Below are 15384 nucleotides of genomic sequence, written 5' to 3' on the forward strand. Positions count from 1 at the left end.
ACGTTAAGTAGTGAGATGGGTCGCCAATTTTTGATTTCTTCCCTCTCCCCCTTCCGCTTGTAGATGAGGGTGATGATGCCTTTCCGCATGGAGCCTGACGTGCTGCCTGCCAGAAGCATACCCCCGTACACTTCCAGCAGGTCTGGGCCTATCCAGTCCCACAGAGCCGAGTACAACTCCACCGGTAAGCCGTCGCTTCAGGGAGTCCTACTCTTCTCAAAGGAACGGACTGCCTTTGTCAGTTCGTCCAGAGTTAGCGGTTGATCCAGACTCTCCCGCTTGCTGTCGTCTAGAACCTCCGTGATAGACGACAAGAAGGACTGGGAGGCCGCGCTGTCAGTGGGCTTCGCGTCGTGCGCTGGAGCTGGGAGGGGTTGAACCCACCGAGGCGAGAGAGTGCTACCAGGGACTGAGTCACCTTGCATAAAAAGTGGTGGAATAAACAGTTCCTTCCCCTGCCCCCCCCCCCCCCCAGGAGCCAGAAGGCTTTTCAGCATAAACTTCGTACAAGGGCGCCTCTCAACTGTTAACAATCCCAGCTGCCAGAATTATGGGTTACCTGGTCAGGTGCGTGCGTGCGCGCTCTTTCAATAGTGACGCGCGCGCAACCGAGGCGTGCTCGCGGGTGTGGGTGGTTGCGTGGCTGCCCGTGGTCGCGCGCGCGCGCGGGCTCGGGCTCGGGCGCGCCCCCGTGGCTGGGCGAGGAGGCGCGCTGACGCACAGGCTGGTGTGTTTGCGCGGGAAAGAGAGCGAGCTTGGCAACCGTAAAGATGGCGGCGCCGAAACGAAAGTCGTCGGGCCAGCGGGAATCGGGCGGTAAAAGAGCGCCGACGGGCAGGCAGGCTCCGCAGGAGGCGGCGGTGGGTGGCGACGAGGAGAAGGTGGTGAACCACTTCGTGGAGGGCTCCATCGTCAGGATCAAGATGGATAACTTCCTGTGAGTTTTTAATAACGTAAATCAGGCGGTTGTTAGGGATCGGCCTCGCATGGGTTTTCTAAAGTGATAATAAAAGGCCTTTATGATCAGGCTGGGTAGCAGCTCTTTCTCTCTTCCCCCCCCCCCCCGGCCCCGGGTCGGTGTGAGTGATAACCGGCTGATGGAGCCCGGGGGGGGGGTCGGAAGCCGCTTGTTGTTTACCTGGTTCGGGCCTGCGGGCTGTGTTGTGGCGTCAGCTGGCGCTCCGCCTCCGCTCAGCCGTTGACAGACGCTCATTAATCGGTGGATGTAGTTTTTGATCAACAACAACTTACATTTAATGCAGCGCCTTTAACGAAGTAAAACGTCCCAAGGCGCTTCACAGCAGCGATTATCAGACAAAAAATTTGACACCCAGCCGCATAGCGAGATATTAGGACAGGTGATCAAAAGATTGGTCACAGAGGTAGGTTTTAAGGAGCGTCTTAAAGGAGGTGGAGAGGTTCATGGAGGGAATTCCAGAGCTTAGGGCCCAGGCAGCTGAAGGCACCGCCGCCAATGGTGGAGCGATGAAAATCGGGGATGCGGAACAGTCAGGAATTGGAGGGGTGCAGAGATCTCTGAGGATTGTAGGGCTGGAGAAGGTTACAGAGATAGGGAGGGCGAGGTCATGGAGAGATTTGAACACGAGGATGAGAATTTTAAAATCGAGTCGTTGCCTGATTTGGAGTCAATGTAGGTCACCGAGCACAGGGGTGATGGGTGAACAGGCTTTGGTGCAAGAACTGTGGTTAAATGTCACCAAACCCAAGCTGTTGGGATGTTGGAAGGAAAGAGTGAGCACTGTTTACTAGTAGGGACATCCTCATTTACCCAAATTCAGGGAGCCCTTGAGGCACTGCAGGTACTTGAGTGTTTTGTGGACACCAGGAATAATAAATTTAATTTTGTAAGTAACCCTTTGTTCAGAGCTATTAAAGAAAAAAGACCTGAATGTGTGCAAGGAGTTTAACTTGCTAAAAAATATGCTGTCTGCCACCATGCACAGCACGGACCATCCTGCCTGTTATGGCATCGGCTTGTCAGGTTATCTGGGGCTGAGCAGGAAGAATCTCAGCATCAATATCCACTTTAAGTGGAGTTGAGGTCGAAGATCAACCATAATCTTATTGAATGGCGGAGCAGGCTTGAGGGGCTGTATGGCCTACTCCTGCTCCTAATTCTTATGTTTAATGTTGCTAATTGTTAAGATTGGGGAAGAGAGAGAATGTGCATGTAGTGCTCATGAACCGGCCACCTCTCCCTTATTCTGGCATCAGAATCATAGATCCACTGGTGCTGCGTGCCGAGATAAACAAGTGGCAGTGTTAAAAAGCGTAGTGATGGGTCTTCTCATCCAGGTTCCATTAACGAATCAGAGTCCTGGAGTACTACCTGACTCGGATATCTGATTTCCCAGCCACAGGGCTGACTCCGTTCTGATCTTCCATTACCAGATGGTTCATCTTAGAGCTGCATTAATCCCAAAGAGACCGTACTACCTTCTCTTCACCCCACAGGAGGAAAGTCACTAGTTAGTCATTGGACAACTGACAAGTGCAGGTTTCAACTCCCATTAGGTAAACAGTGGGTTCCACAAATTTCTCATAAGCTAAATCTGTGGCGAAAGCCTCCTTCAACAGCCCAGGTTCTGCATTCTAACTTTGAACTACTCCCAGGTTCTGAGTTTTCTTTTCTGGCTCTGACTCAGAACAGAAGTGATGTGCAATGTAGAGAAAAAATGTGAATTCTGGAAATCTGAAGTAAAAACAAAAAGTGCAAGGAATATACAACAGGTTTAGCAGCATCTAAAAAGAAAACGGTTAACATTTCAAATTGAGCTCTTTCCTCAGAATTGTCCTGTGGAAGGGTCTCACTCCAAAACATTAAGCTGCCTTGCAGATACTGATGGATCTGCTGCATGTTTCCTGCATTCTTTGTTTTTACACTCATCATTTGCAGATTAAAGTTTATTTTTTATATATATAGATTATAGTTTGTTTTAGTGCTCTGGTTCAATAGTGGAGGTTTATAAAATAAGCTTATTGGAGTCTTGCATTTTTTAAAAAAAGAATAACGACTTTCACGGTACACTGTACCAGCATCCATCGTGCAGTGCAAACACATTATTCCATTATATTTACCAGGACCCTGCTGCTGTTGATTTTGGGCTTTTCTTTAGTTGCATTGTAGGAGTTGTAGTTAAGTGGCAGTGTGAGAGTTCCAGGTTCAGTTCCTGCTAAATCTCTAAATTCAGTTTTATCTGTAATTTAAAATCCTTTTGACAGTTTGCCTTGCTGGCAACTAGATCAGGACATTGAAGGCATTGCGATCATTTAACAGCAATATTATCTTGTGAATGTTCTCAATTCAGAAAGCTTTGTTTTAACTAATGTATAAAAATGTATAAGAGGAGGAGGGGGCTGAAGGAAAGAAAGAACTTGCATTTATATAGCGCCCTTCATGACCTCAAGGCGTTTCAAAGTGCTTCACAGTCAATCGGTATTTTGAAGTGTCATCACTTCCGTAAGGACATGTGGCAGTCAATTTGCGTATAGCCATATGATAAATGACCAGATAGTCTGTTTTGGGTATTGTTGGTTGAGGGATAAATGTTGCAGAGAAATCCCAACTCTTTGAATAGTGATTTTGGATTTTTTTATGTCCACCTGAGGGGGCAGACCATGGTTTAATGTCTCATCTGAAAGACGGCACCTCCGACAGTGCAGCACTCCCTCAGTACTGCACTGAAGTGTCAACCTAGATTAAGTGCTCAAGTCTCTGCAGTGGGGCTTGAACCCACAACTTCTGATTCAGAGGCAAGAGTGCTACCAGTGAGCTACAAATGACACCTTGAGTATGGATCCTAGGAGCATTTCGGAGGTGACTATGGGAGGGAGGGAGGAGAAGCTGTGGCTGGAGATGTGCTCCCTGTGTTGGAACAGGTTAGAGTGAAACTATGCACTGAGCAAATTGAGCTGGACTACAGAGGAGTGTTGAAGGAGGTGGATGGGTATCTGCACTATGTGGTGTAAATAATTGCATGCTTTTATGTCTTTCCATGACCCGTGCTTTATTTTCTGTGAGTGAAAGTAGAACAGTGGTGCAGCTCCGTAACAAGAGATGCAAATGGACGAGAAATATGGTTCAGAATATTGATTTAAATACAGAGAGCATACAGCACAGTACAGGCCATTTGGCCCAACTGGTCCATGGTGTTTATGCTCCACGCGAGCCTCTACCCACCCCTCTTCATCTCACCCCATCAGCATAACCTTCTATTCCTTTCTCCCTCATGTGTTTATCTAGCTTTCCCTTAAATGCTTCTATGCTATTCACCTCAACTACTCACTGCCCTCTTACACAATGATAGTCAATATATTAGGAAATTATTTGAAGAAAAGATCTTTAGGCCAAAAAAGTCCTGAATAAGACACTGGAGTTTGTGTTCCTTGTATAATATACAAGCCATGATATGCCCCTATAACATACAGGAAAATCCTAATATCTGCTGTCTGAATTGCGTTGATTGTATGAACAGATGAATTTAAAAGTGTGTGTGGTTCTTTCATTGTGAAATCTGATATTACATAGGGCATCGAAATTGCTAGACGTAAAAAGATTGTCTTCTACCATCCTGGTGTGGCAATGATACAGTAACAGAGTTGTTGATCAATCATAGCAATCAATGTCTATCAATTAGTCTACAACAGACATGAGGGCAAGGAAAACCCCTTGTGGGAACCATAGGTCCAAAGGCACCTGTTCCTCCCAAGCATGTTACACTTAGCATATGGTATGTCTCGAATTACTCATATACTATATCCCAAAATATTATTTTCTGGGAGATATCTATCTAATTTGCATTTGAATTTGCCTTGTAGCCAAGGTGCAAAAGTCAACCTTGTGTTGCATGTATTTACTACACCTGATGCTGTGTTTTTTAAACTTGTTGAAACTTGCTCTGGAATGAACAAAAACTTGTTTTGATCTAGCTTTTGGACACCACTCCTAAAATATCTTTTTGACTCAGCATTCATTTTTGTCTGCTGACGCTCTTGTGAAGCGCCTTGGGACATTTTTCTATGTTAAAGGCACTATATAAATGCATGTTGTTGTTGGAAATAGCAGAAAACTGGCTTTTTTTGTTCCTCCCTTTCCAAAAAAAACTACCTGTGTCTACATCAGTGTTGAAAACTTGTGCTCCAGAACTAGCTGCGCCTCTAGCCAAGCTGTTCCAGTACAGCTACAACACTGGCATCTACCCGACAAAGTGGAAAATTGCCCAGGCATGTCCTGTCCACAAAAAGCAGGACAAACCCAATCTGGCCAATTACTACCCTGTTGGTCTACTCTCGATCATCAGCGAAGTGATGGAAGGCCTCATCGACAGTGCTATCAAGCGGCACTTACCAATAACCTGCTCACCGATGCTCAGTTTGGGTTCGGCCAGGACCACTCGGCTCCAGACTTCATTACAGCCTTGGTCCAAACATGGACAAAAGAGCTGAATTCCTGAGGTGAGAGTGACTGCCCTTGACATCAAGGCAGCATTTGACCGAGTGTGGCACCAAGGAGCCCTAGTAAAATTGAAGTCAATGGGAATCGGGGGGGAAAACTCTCCAGTGGCTGGAGTCATACCTAGCACAAAGGAAGATAGTAGTGGTTGCTGGAGGCCAATCATCTCAGCCCCAGGGCATTGCTGCAGGAGTTCCTCAGGGCAGTGTCCCAGGCCCAACCATCTTCAGCTGCTTCATCAATGACCTTCCCTTTCAATGACCATAAGGTCAGAAATGGGGATGTTTGCTGATGATTTAAATGTTCAGCTCCATTTGCAACCCCTCAGATAATGAAGCAGTCCAGGGCTGCATGCAGCAAGACCTGGACAACATCCAGTCTTGGGCTGATAAGTGGCAAGTAACATTCGTGCCACACAAGTGCCAGGCAATGACCACCTCCAACAAGAGAGAGTCTAACCACCTCCCTTTGGTATTCAATGGCATTACCATTGCCGAATCCCCCACCATCAACATCCTGGGGGTCACCATTGACCAGAAACTTAACTGGACCAGCCACATAAATACTATGGCTACAGGTCAGAGGCTGGGTATTCTGCGGTGAGTGACTCACCTCCTGACTCCCCAAATCCTTTCCACCATCTACAAGACACAAGTCAGGAGTGTGATGGATTACTCCCCACTTGCCTGGATGAGTGCAGCTCCAACAACACTCACGAAGCTCGACACGATCCAGGACAAAGCAGCCCTCTTGATTGGCACCCCATCCACCATCTTAAACATTCACTCCCTCCACCACCGGCGCACCGTGGCTGCAGTGTGTACCATCTACAGGATGCACTGCAGCAACTCGCCAAGGCTCCTTCGACAGCATCTCCTAAACCTGCGACCTCTACCACCTAGAAGGACAAGGGCAACAGACTCATGGGAACACCACCTGCATGTTCCCATCCAAGTCACACACCATCCTGACTTGGAAATATATCGCCGTTCCTTCATCGTCGCTGGGTCAAAAACCTGGAACTCCCTTCCTAACAGCACTGTGGGAGTACTTTCACCACACGGACTGCAGCGGTTCAAGAAGGCAGCTCACCACCACCTTCTCAAGGGGCAATTAGGGATTGGCAATAAATGCTGCCCTTGCCAGCGATGCCCACATCCCATGAATGAATAATAAAAAAACATTAGAGAGTGTTTCGTTTCCAGGATATAACATATTGCTGGGTTAAGGTGACTTGATAAATCACTTCCATAATACTACCTTAATAATATACTGCAGTTTATGTGTTCTTTGTTAGATCACTGTCTGGTTAGATCATAAAGTATAAACTATTTCTGTTCAAATCCAAATTTGATTGTGGGGGTTAGTTGTCCATCTGTATCAGGCAAAGATAAAAAGACGTAAGCAATGTTAAAGTTGTTTGTATTATGTAGAATTATAACCTCAAAATGTTTTAAGGGAGTTTCACATCTTGTGGCTCACACCTGTGGTTAATTCCATCATTGTGTTATTCTTTTGTAACACAACATGCAGTGTCAGGGGTGAAAGGTTAAATGTATGACTGGAAAAGAACTGGCTTGGTAATGGGCAGAAACATTAGTGAATATTATTTCACATTACATATTTCTCCTATTTACCATGAAGCATTTTGTTTACAGTAGTTACTAATTTATACTTTTTTTTAAAAATGCTCTTTATTGTGTAATGTGAGCTTCCTCCTGAAGAAGCAACTTACCAATGCCTTGAACAACCCTTTAGGGAGTGTAATTATATAGGGAATAAGTTGTTTCCAGGAAGGGAATACAATTATATTCTAACAGGAAAGTTCAAGGAACATTAAATTGTGAGTGTTGACAGGCTTTTTGACTACAGAGGGCTTCACAGCCAAACCCAATTCTGTTCTCACCTGATGCCCACCCACAAACAATTTTCAGAGGATAGCGATTAGGATCAAGTACCCTGTCTGATTTTCCCCCCTTCTCCTTCTGCAGTTGGAGCGCTGGAGGACCAAGATTTAAATGTGGGATTATGGTGCAGTTCTTTAGTTTGCAGAGTTGTTGTTAACTGTAATGCTCCATGTCGTTAGTATTCACAGATTAGTGTTCAATAATTGAGATGTGATCACTGCAGATTTACTGAGAAATATTCTGTATTTGAATTGACTGAGATTAACTATGTGACACGAGTCTGCCAAACAGGCAGCTTGACGCAAAGATGGGCTGGAAATCCTGCACAACCTAGGAACAGGAACTGGCCATTCAGCCCCTCGAGCCTGTTCCGCCATTCAATTAGATCATGGCTGATCTGTATCTTAACCCCATTTACCTGCCTTGGTTCTGTAACCCTTGATACCCATGCCTAACAAAAATCTATCAATCTCACTTTTGAAATTTTAAATTGACCCCCAGCTTCAACAGCTGAGGTCCACTCCTGCAAGTGCAGCTCCACCTCTCTAGAGGGCTATACCATACCTGGGAGTGCTTGATATCAGCACTGGGCTCATGTAATGGGATGTGGTCGATTTATCAGCGCTAAGATCTCCCGCCTTGATAAGCCCAATCTTTTGGGGGGTGGGGGGGGTCTCACAACCCACAACCTTGGGGGGTGGGGGGGGTATCAAAGCTGCCGTTGGGTCCCACTTACAACTAAGTGTGTGGAGCTCGATTCCCTTTTTTAGGATGGTTTTATACTGGTGTCTGGGCTTTTAAGCCATAGAGACTGGTGTCCAGCAAGCCCTGTTTTTTTACCAGCCTTTGCAGATCTGGTTGATTTACATCCTGAGCTTTGGGAACCAGTGAGACAAACAGCCCACTGACTCGAACATAAATAAAGCTTTATTTGTGGAAGTTTAGTTTTTCAACACCACCGGGCCTTGATTGGAGTGTTGGTGCCAGCTAAGGTGAAAGGGAGAGGGATGCATGGATGTTGTGGGTTCCTTTCAAAGTGCCAATCCCCTAGATCTCCTCATGAGTTAACCGTGTTAGCCGTGGCTCTGTGGTAGCACTCTTGCCTCTGAATCAGAAGGTTGTGGGTTCAAGTCCCACTCCAGAGACTTGAGCACATAATCCAAGCTGACACTCAAGTGCAGTACTGAGGGAGTGCTGCACTGTCAGAGGTGCCTTCTTTAGGATGAGATATTAAACCGAGGTCCCGTCTGCCCTCAACCAACATGAATAAAACAGATGAGCTGGACATTATCACATTGCTGTTTGTGGAAACTTGCTGTGCGCAAATTGGCTGCCATGTTTCCTACATTACAACAATGACTATACTTCAAAAGTACTTCATTGCCTTTAAAGCGTTTTGGGACGCCCTGAAGTCGTGAAAGGCGTTATACAATGCAAGTATCTCTGCCTGCCTCTCTCTTTCTCTTTGCCTGAATACTCATATTTAGTATTAATCACATGGAATTTTGTGGTATTCAATATTTTGAGGATTTTATTTCCATCTGCTTTTCTGTGAAAACTGTGAATTAGTGGTCTAAGTGCCACAAATATTTGAGAGAATTTTAGTACTGTAACTATGGTTTATTCCCAGCAAGTTGTTCCATTCATCCTGGTTAATTAGGTCGGTAGTTTTACTTATGTTAGCTGCATGTTTTTGTCCTGAACAGTTCTAAGACAATTCGTACAAGTTAGCTTTTTTAGGCATTGTTCAGATTTGTAGGAGTTCTGAATAGGCCCGAGAGCTTTTATAGAAACAATTGAGTGGAGAACCAGTCTGTAGTTACTAAAGTGCAGTGAGCCTGGTCACTCAGTGATATAACAGTTCTGACGTATCAATCACAACCAGTAGATGGCATAGTTACCCTGATCATTAGGGCCTCTGGTTTACTGTTAGTAAATAAATCCCGTTTAATTTTCATTCCAGAACGTTTACTAGTGTTGTGGATTGTATTCTGTAATTCTATCTATTTTTCTGTGAAAAAGTAAAGTATTTTAAAACTAGATAGGTATTAAGGGATATGGGCCAAAGGCAGGTATATGGAGTTAGATCACAGATCAGCCATGACCTTATCAAATGGCGGAGCAGGTACGAGGGGCTGAATGGCCTACTCCTGATCCTAGAAAAGAACAGGTGATCCCAGTTCATTATCTTTTTCACTTATCTGTAAGTGTATGTCAGTGGCTTTCTTTATTATTTACCTTGACATCTACTACTATGCAATCATTCTGGCCAGTTAAAAACAGGATAATTAAAAACAGAGTCCCTGATGAATTTACAGTTACAGGCAAAGAGGATAATGAACTGGGATCACCTGTTCTTTTCTAGTTTTAATGGTGTCTATTAGAAATAAATAAATCGTCTTTATATAGCACCTTTGAACAAAAACAACATCCATTTATAAAGCGCCATTTACCATTAACGTGGTAAATCATCCCAAGCCGCTTTACAGGAGTGTTATCAGACAAACATTGATTTTCACGCTCTCAGGACATTGCTAAGTGCTTCACAGCCAATTAATTACTGATAAAGTGTAGTCACTGTTGAACGGTGTTATTTTAATATTCCCCATAGCTTTACGTAAGGTGGCTGTTACCTCTATTGAAAAGTGCTCTGTTTATTCTCATTTGTTGTTTGTAGGACCCTGCCATGTGGTGCATTTGCAAATTGGCTGCTGCATTTGCCTACATAACAGTGACTGCATCTCAGAAATAATTCATTGGATGTGAAGTACTTCAGGACATCCTGATGATGTGATACGGTGCCATACGAGAATAAATTGTTTCTTTTAACTTTAGATAGAGTGCCACTGACATGGTTCTTCTGCCATCAGTAAGACTTATGAACACAAATGACCCCTACCATTGGAGAACCAAAGACAGTGTAGACTCAAGATTATATGAGTCTTGCAATCTGCCATTGAATTGTTGCAAACTCTTCTGGACCATTAAATGGATTGATTTCAGTGTGTTAGCATAATAACTTGAACGTGACTATGTATAAAACTAGCTCCTCATCAGTTTCCAGGCCTCCTCAGGCATGGTGTCTGAATTTTTGGCCAGTCTCCAACAGACATAGAGAAAGTCAGTTCTGACGAAGGGCCATTGACCTGAAACATTAACTCTGTTTCTTTCTCCACAGTTGCTGAGTATTTCCAGCATTTTCTGTTTTTATTTCAGATGTAGAGATTGGTGCCAGCTGCCAACATAAATGTGGGAGAGAAGCAGATAGTGGTCATTTTAGCATTGTACAACTTGTTCTACTGTTGGTTTAGTTTCTGGCTCTGTGTTGTATTGAAGATCTGAATATTTTAATTGTAGGAAGTGAATTTCCAAATTCCTTATTGGTTATGAGAATGGGCTCTTTGCTTTAGTTCTGCAGGTCAATCAAATTGAGGAACACCTTCCTTTTAAAAAAAAATGATGGAAAGATACACTGGTGGGTTTGAAACATTTACCTCCAGTGAATGTCAGAAATGTTAAACCAGCTGTACAATGAATTACCAAAATGTATTTAAAATAAAAGAAGTTTGTCATAATCGCAGGGACTGAGAAAGTGATGGACAAGTAATCCCATTGTTCAGATTTGAATAAATTATGCAAAGTAGTAAATAATACATTTATGAAACTGTATTCCTCCTATTTGTAATTTAAACTGTTGCATTAAGAATTTCAAATTGAAACTGTGGTCCCTTCTGTATTGTTTTTCTACATGTTTGAATTGAATAATTCTGTTCATAGCTGGTTTAAAAAAAATTAATTAATTTTCAATTTCAAATTTAAAAATCACACCTGTTTCTGAATAATGATACAAGTCATAATTTATAATTGTATTTTCCCACTTGATGCAAACTTTAAATGGTGGTGTGTGTGTAAACCTGACCTTGTGCCTATGCTGAGTCGTGCAGTGAAAATGGAGAGGCATGTTGCTTATGCTGTAGGGACTACATTCAGTGGTTTATAGATGGTCTGACCAGTGACAGCAGATTTTCTTGTGCTGCCTTAAATTGAATCTCAATCTGATTCATTTGGAAATCGTAGATATTGATGGGGATAAATAAAGTATCTTCCTTTATAGGTATGTGAAAACGTGTTCAACTTAGGCATAATTAAGTGATATAATAGAAAATAATTGGAATGCAAGATATGCGCTTCATAAAAAAGCCTATCAGTGGAATACCTGGAAGATTATATGTGTTAAGGTGACAGAGTGAGTAAAGGGCTTCAGTGTGATTTCAAATTTTGATGACTTTAAAGTTCTCAAGCTTTGCTCTTGTGCTTTACAACAACAATGGGACTTCCCAGTATGTTCACAGAATCTTTTATTCTGTTAGGCTTCACAATTGTGTAAAATCAGCCTCCACATTAGACCCTTTAACAGGCACAAAGGAAAAACCTGCTTCTAAACAAGATGGAGTAGTAATTAGAAATGGATGCTGACTAATACTACTGAAATGGCTATAACTGATTTGTGTTTTGGGATTTAAAGCTTCAAAGTGTTGCTTATGTGTGTTTTTAAAACAAGAGAGCATGAGAACAGTGCTGTAGAAGTTCTCTCCCATGCTAAGGTCTAGCACCATTGAAGTTTAAAACTTAGTATAAGTACTGAAACAAAGTTGTTGTATAGCTTTAATTATTACATATTTGTAATGTTTGATATAACAATCTGACAGTGAACAGTATTGGGAATAAGTTGTGATGTCAATCTTTTCTTTGAATTTAGTAAATGTTATGTTGCTTTTCAGAACTTATGATTCCTGTGAGATCCGCCCTGGGCCCAATTTGAACATGATAGTGGGTGCCAATGGCACTGGAAAGTCCAGTATAGTCTGTGCGATTTGCCTGGGCTTGGCAGGAAAAACCTCCTTTATTGGCAGAGGAGACAAGGTGAGTGCTAATAACATTTGATGTAATGAAGTCTCTTGATTTTACAGCAAGTTCCTTATTGGTTAATTGGACAACTAAATTACTAGGAGATTCCATGTAACATTGTTTCAGTCTGGAACATGGTTTCTGACCTGTTGCAAAAAAAGAACGTGCATTTATATAGCACCTTTCACCTCAGGACGTCCCAAAGTACTTTACAGCCAGTGAATTACTTGTGAAGTATAATCATTGTTTCGTAGACAAATGCAGCACCCAATTTGCCCACGTCAATCAGATGAATGATCAGTTAATCTTTTTTTGATGGTGTTGATTGAGTGATGCTTGTTGACCAGGACATCGAGAGAACTCCCTGCTCTTCTTTGATATGCCATGGGATTACCTGAGAGAGCTGATGGGGCCTAGGTTTAATGTCTCATCCGAAAGATGGCACCTCAGACAATATAATACTCGCTCAGTACTGCAATAAAATACTGGTCTAGATTATGTGCTAAAATTCTGGAGTGGGGACTGAACATGTAACCTTCTGACTCAGACTACTACTACGAAGTGGTTGTTGGAGGCCAATCATCTCAGCCCCAGGGCATTGCTGCAGGAGTTCCTCAGGGCAGTGTGCTAGGCCCAACCATCTTCAGCTGCTTCATCAATGACCTTCCCTCCATCATAAGGTCAGAAATGGGGATGTTCGCTGATGATAGCACAGTGTTCAGTTCCATTCGCAACCCCTCAAATAATGAAGCAGTCCGAACCCGCATGCAGCAAGACCTGGACAACATCCAGGCTTGGGCTGATAAGTGGCAAGTAACATTTGCGCCAGACAAGTGCCAGGCAATGACCATCTCCAACAAGAGGGCGTCTAAGCACCTCCCCTTGACATTCAACGGCATTACCATCGCAGAATCCCCCCACCATCAACATCCTGGGGGTCACCATTGACCAGAAACTTAACTGGACCAGCCATATAAATACTGTGGCTACAAGAGCAGGTCAGAGGCTGGGTATTCTGCGGCGAGTGACTCACCTCCTGACTCCCCAAAGCCTTTCCACCATCTACAAGGCACAAGTCAGGAGTGTGATGAAATACTCTCCACTTGCCTGGATGAGTGCAGCTCCGACAATACTCAAGAAGCTCGACACCATCCAAGACAAAGCAGCCCGCTTGATTGGCACCCCATCCACCACCCTAAACATTCACTCCCTTCACCACCGGCGCACCGTGGCTGCAGTATGCATCATCCACAGGATGCACTGCAGCAACTTGCCAAGGCTTCTTCGACAGCACCTCCCAAACCCATGACATCTACCACCTAGAAGGACAAGAGCAGCAGATACATGGGAACAACACCACCTGCACGTTCCCCTCCCAAGTCACACACCATCCTGACTTGGAAATATATTGCCGTTCCTTTGTCGTCGCTGGGTCAAAATCCTGGAATTCCCTTCTTAACAGCACTGGGAGAACCTTCACCACACGGACTGCAGCGGTTCAAGAAGGTAGCTCACCACCACCTTCTCAAGGGCAATTAGGGATGGGCAATAAATGCCGGCCTCGCCAGCGACGCCCACAGCCCATGAACAAATTTTTTTTAAAAATCACTTAAATGCAGCAACCTAAATCTGACAGTAGTTCACCTGTCAATACAGCATGTTTACTGAAGCAATATATTATATGACAGATGAGGGAAAAATATACCGTATCTTACTGATACTGTGAGATACTGGCCTCACATTTTTAATAGTATTTAGTGTTTACAAAATTTGATTCAGATGCAAGTAACTTTATTTGATTGTTCCTATCCAAAACTGCTTATCCACAGTTATTTTACATTATATTTTTGTTTGCTCTCTCTCCCATGGTGATTATACAGCATTTGCTTAAGATTTCTTTGTAGAGATCTCCTCCTCCTCCCGGACTTTTGTCATTTATCATGATTCGCATGATGTATAAAAGCTATGTTTTTCTCCCTCTTCCCTCCCATAGTGAATTTGCAGCTCTTGCTGAAGCTATAGTTTGTGTAGCAGTGCTTAAGGAGGAATTTTCTCACTGTTTCATCTCCAGTGACCATCACCTGGAGAGGTAGTCATTTTCCATGGTCTGGGGCTGGCTGTCTCTGGTTGCAATGGGAGCATCAATGCAACTCATAAACATGGTGTCAGCCGTGTCTCATTGGGTAGCGCTCTCGCATCTAAGTCAGAAGGTTGTGGGTTCAAGTCCCACTCCAGAGACTTGAGCACATAATCCAGGCTGACACTCCAGGGCAGTACTGAGTGAGTGCTGCACTGTCGGAGGTGCCGACTTTTGGATGAGACATTAAACTGAGGTCCCATCTGCCCTCTCAGATCCTACAGCACTATTTTGAAGAAGAGAAGGGGAGTTCTCCCCGGTTCCTGGCCAATATTTATCCCTCAACCAACATCACTTTTAAAATAAAAACAGATTATCTGGTCATTATCACATTGCTGTTTGTGGGAACTTGCTGTGCACAAATTGGCTGCCACTTTTCCTACATTAACACAGTGACTACTCTTCAAAAGTACTTAATTGGCTGCAAAGTGCTTTGGGGCGTCCTGAGGTCGCGAGGTCCAGAGCTTTAGGGCTTCGACAGCTGAAATTTCCAACCTCAAATCCCAGGGTATTGGGGCAGCTACTTACAGGCATTTCTAACTAAAGTAGCCAATGTTAAGGTAAGTTTAGTGACGTTTCCCAGAAATTTTATATCTCTTATTTGATACGTTATAAATCTTATTTTTAAGTGGCCTGAGTGAAGAAGGAAAATGGCAGAAATAATGGGGCAGAAAAATTATTTTGACAGTTTTGTGGGTCGTGTTAATTCATGAGTGGTAGTTTTGGGGGAGAAAGAAGGAATTAGTTGCTTGTTTTTTGCTTGAGTGGTTGTCCTCTGTGGTACCTTTTTTGCTCCTTTTGATTCCTTCACTTTTCATCAATTGGACTTAACAGATAAATGGTTTTTTGAGCCACACATTATTCTGAGGAATGACTCCTTCGGTGTGCTGCTTCATGCACACAAAAGACATCTAGTTGTATAGATTTGAGGTATGTGTCTAGAGAGCAACTACTATAAT

At 43.5% G+C, this 15384-nt stretch overlaps 1 protein-coding gene across 3 annotated transcripts in view; it reads left to right on the forward strand.

Moving 5' to 3' along the window:
* The first annotated feature begins 692 nt into the window (after positions 1 to 692).
* Positions 693 to 15384, forward strand: part of smc5 (structural maintenance of chromosomes 5) — a 77130-nt gene continuing 62438 nt past the window's right edge. For 2 of the 3 annotated variants that reach the window (XR_010962741.1, XM_067983527.1), the window contains exons 1-2: positions 694 to 937; positions 12162 to 12303. Coding sequence is in view for 2 of the 3 variants with exons in the window: in XM_067983527.1 (XP_067839628.1) it covers positions 771 to 937; positions 12162 to 12303 (309 nt within the window). In the remaining variant the exon portion in view is untranslated. Of the gene's footprint in view, positions 938 to 12161; positions 12304 to 15384 lie in introns of all 3 variants that reach the window. The other variant, XM_067983528.1, reaches the window with a different exon arrangement.

This window comes from Heptranchias perlo, chromosome 4 (genome assembly GCF_035084215.1).
Source record: "Heptranchias perlo isolate sHepPer1 chromosome 4, sHepPer1.hap1, whole genome shotgun sequence".
In the NCBI taxonomy this organism is placed as follows: domain Eukaryota; kingdom Metazoa; phylum Chordata; class Chondrichthyes; order Hexanchiformes; family Hexanchidae; genus Heptranchias; species Heptranchias perlo.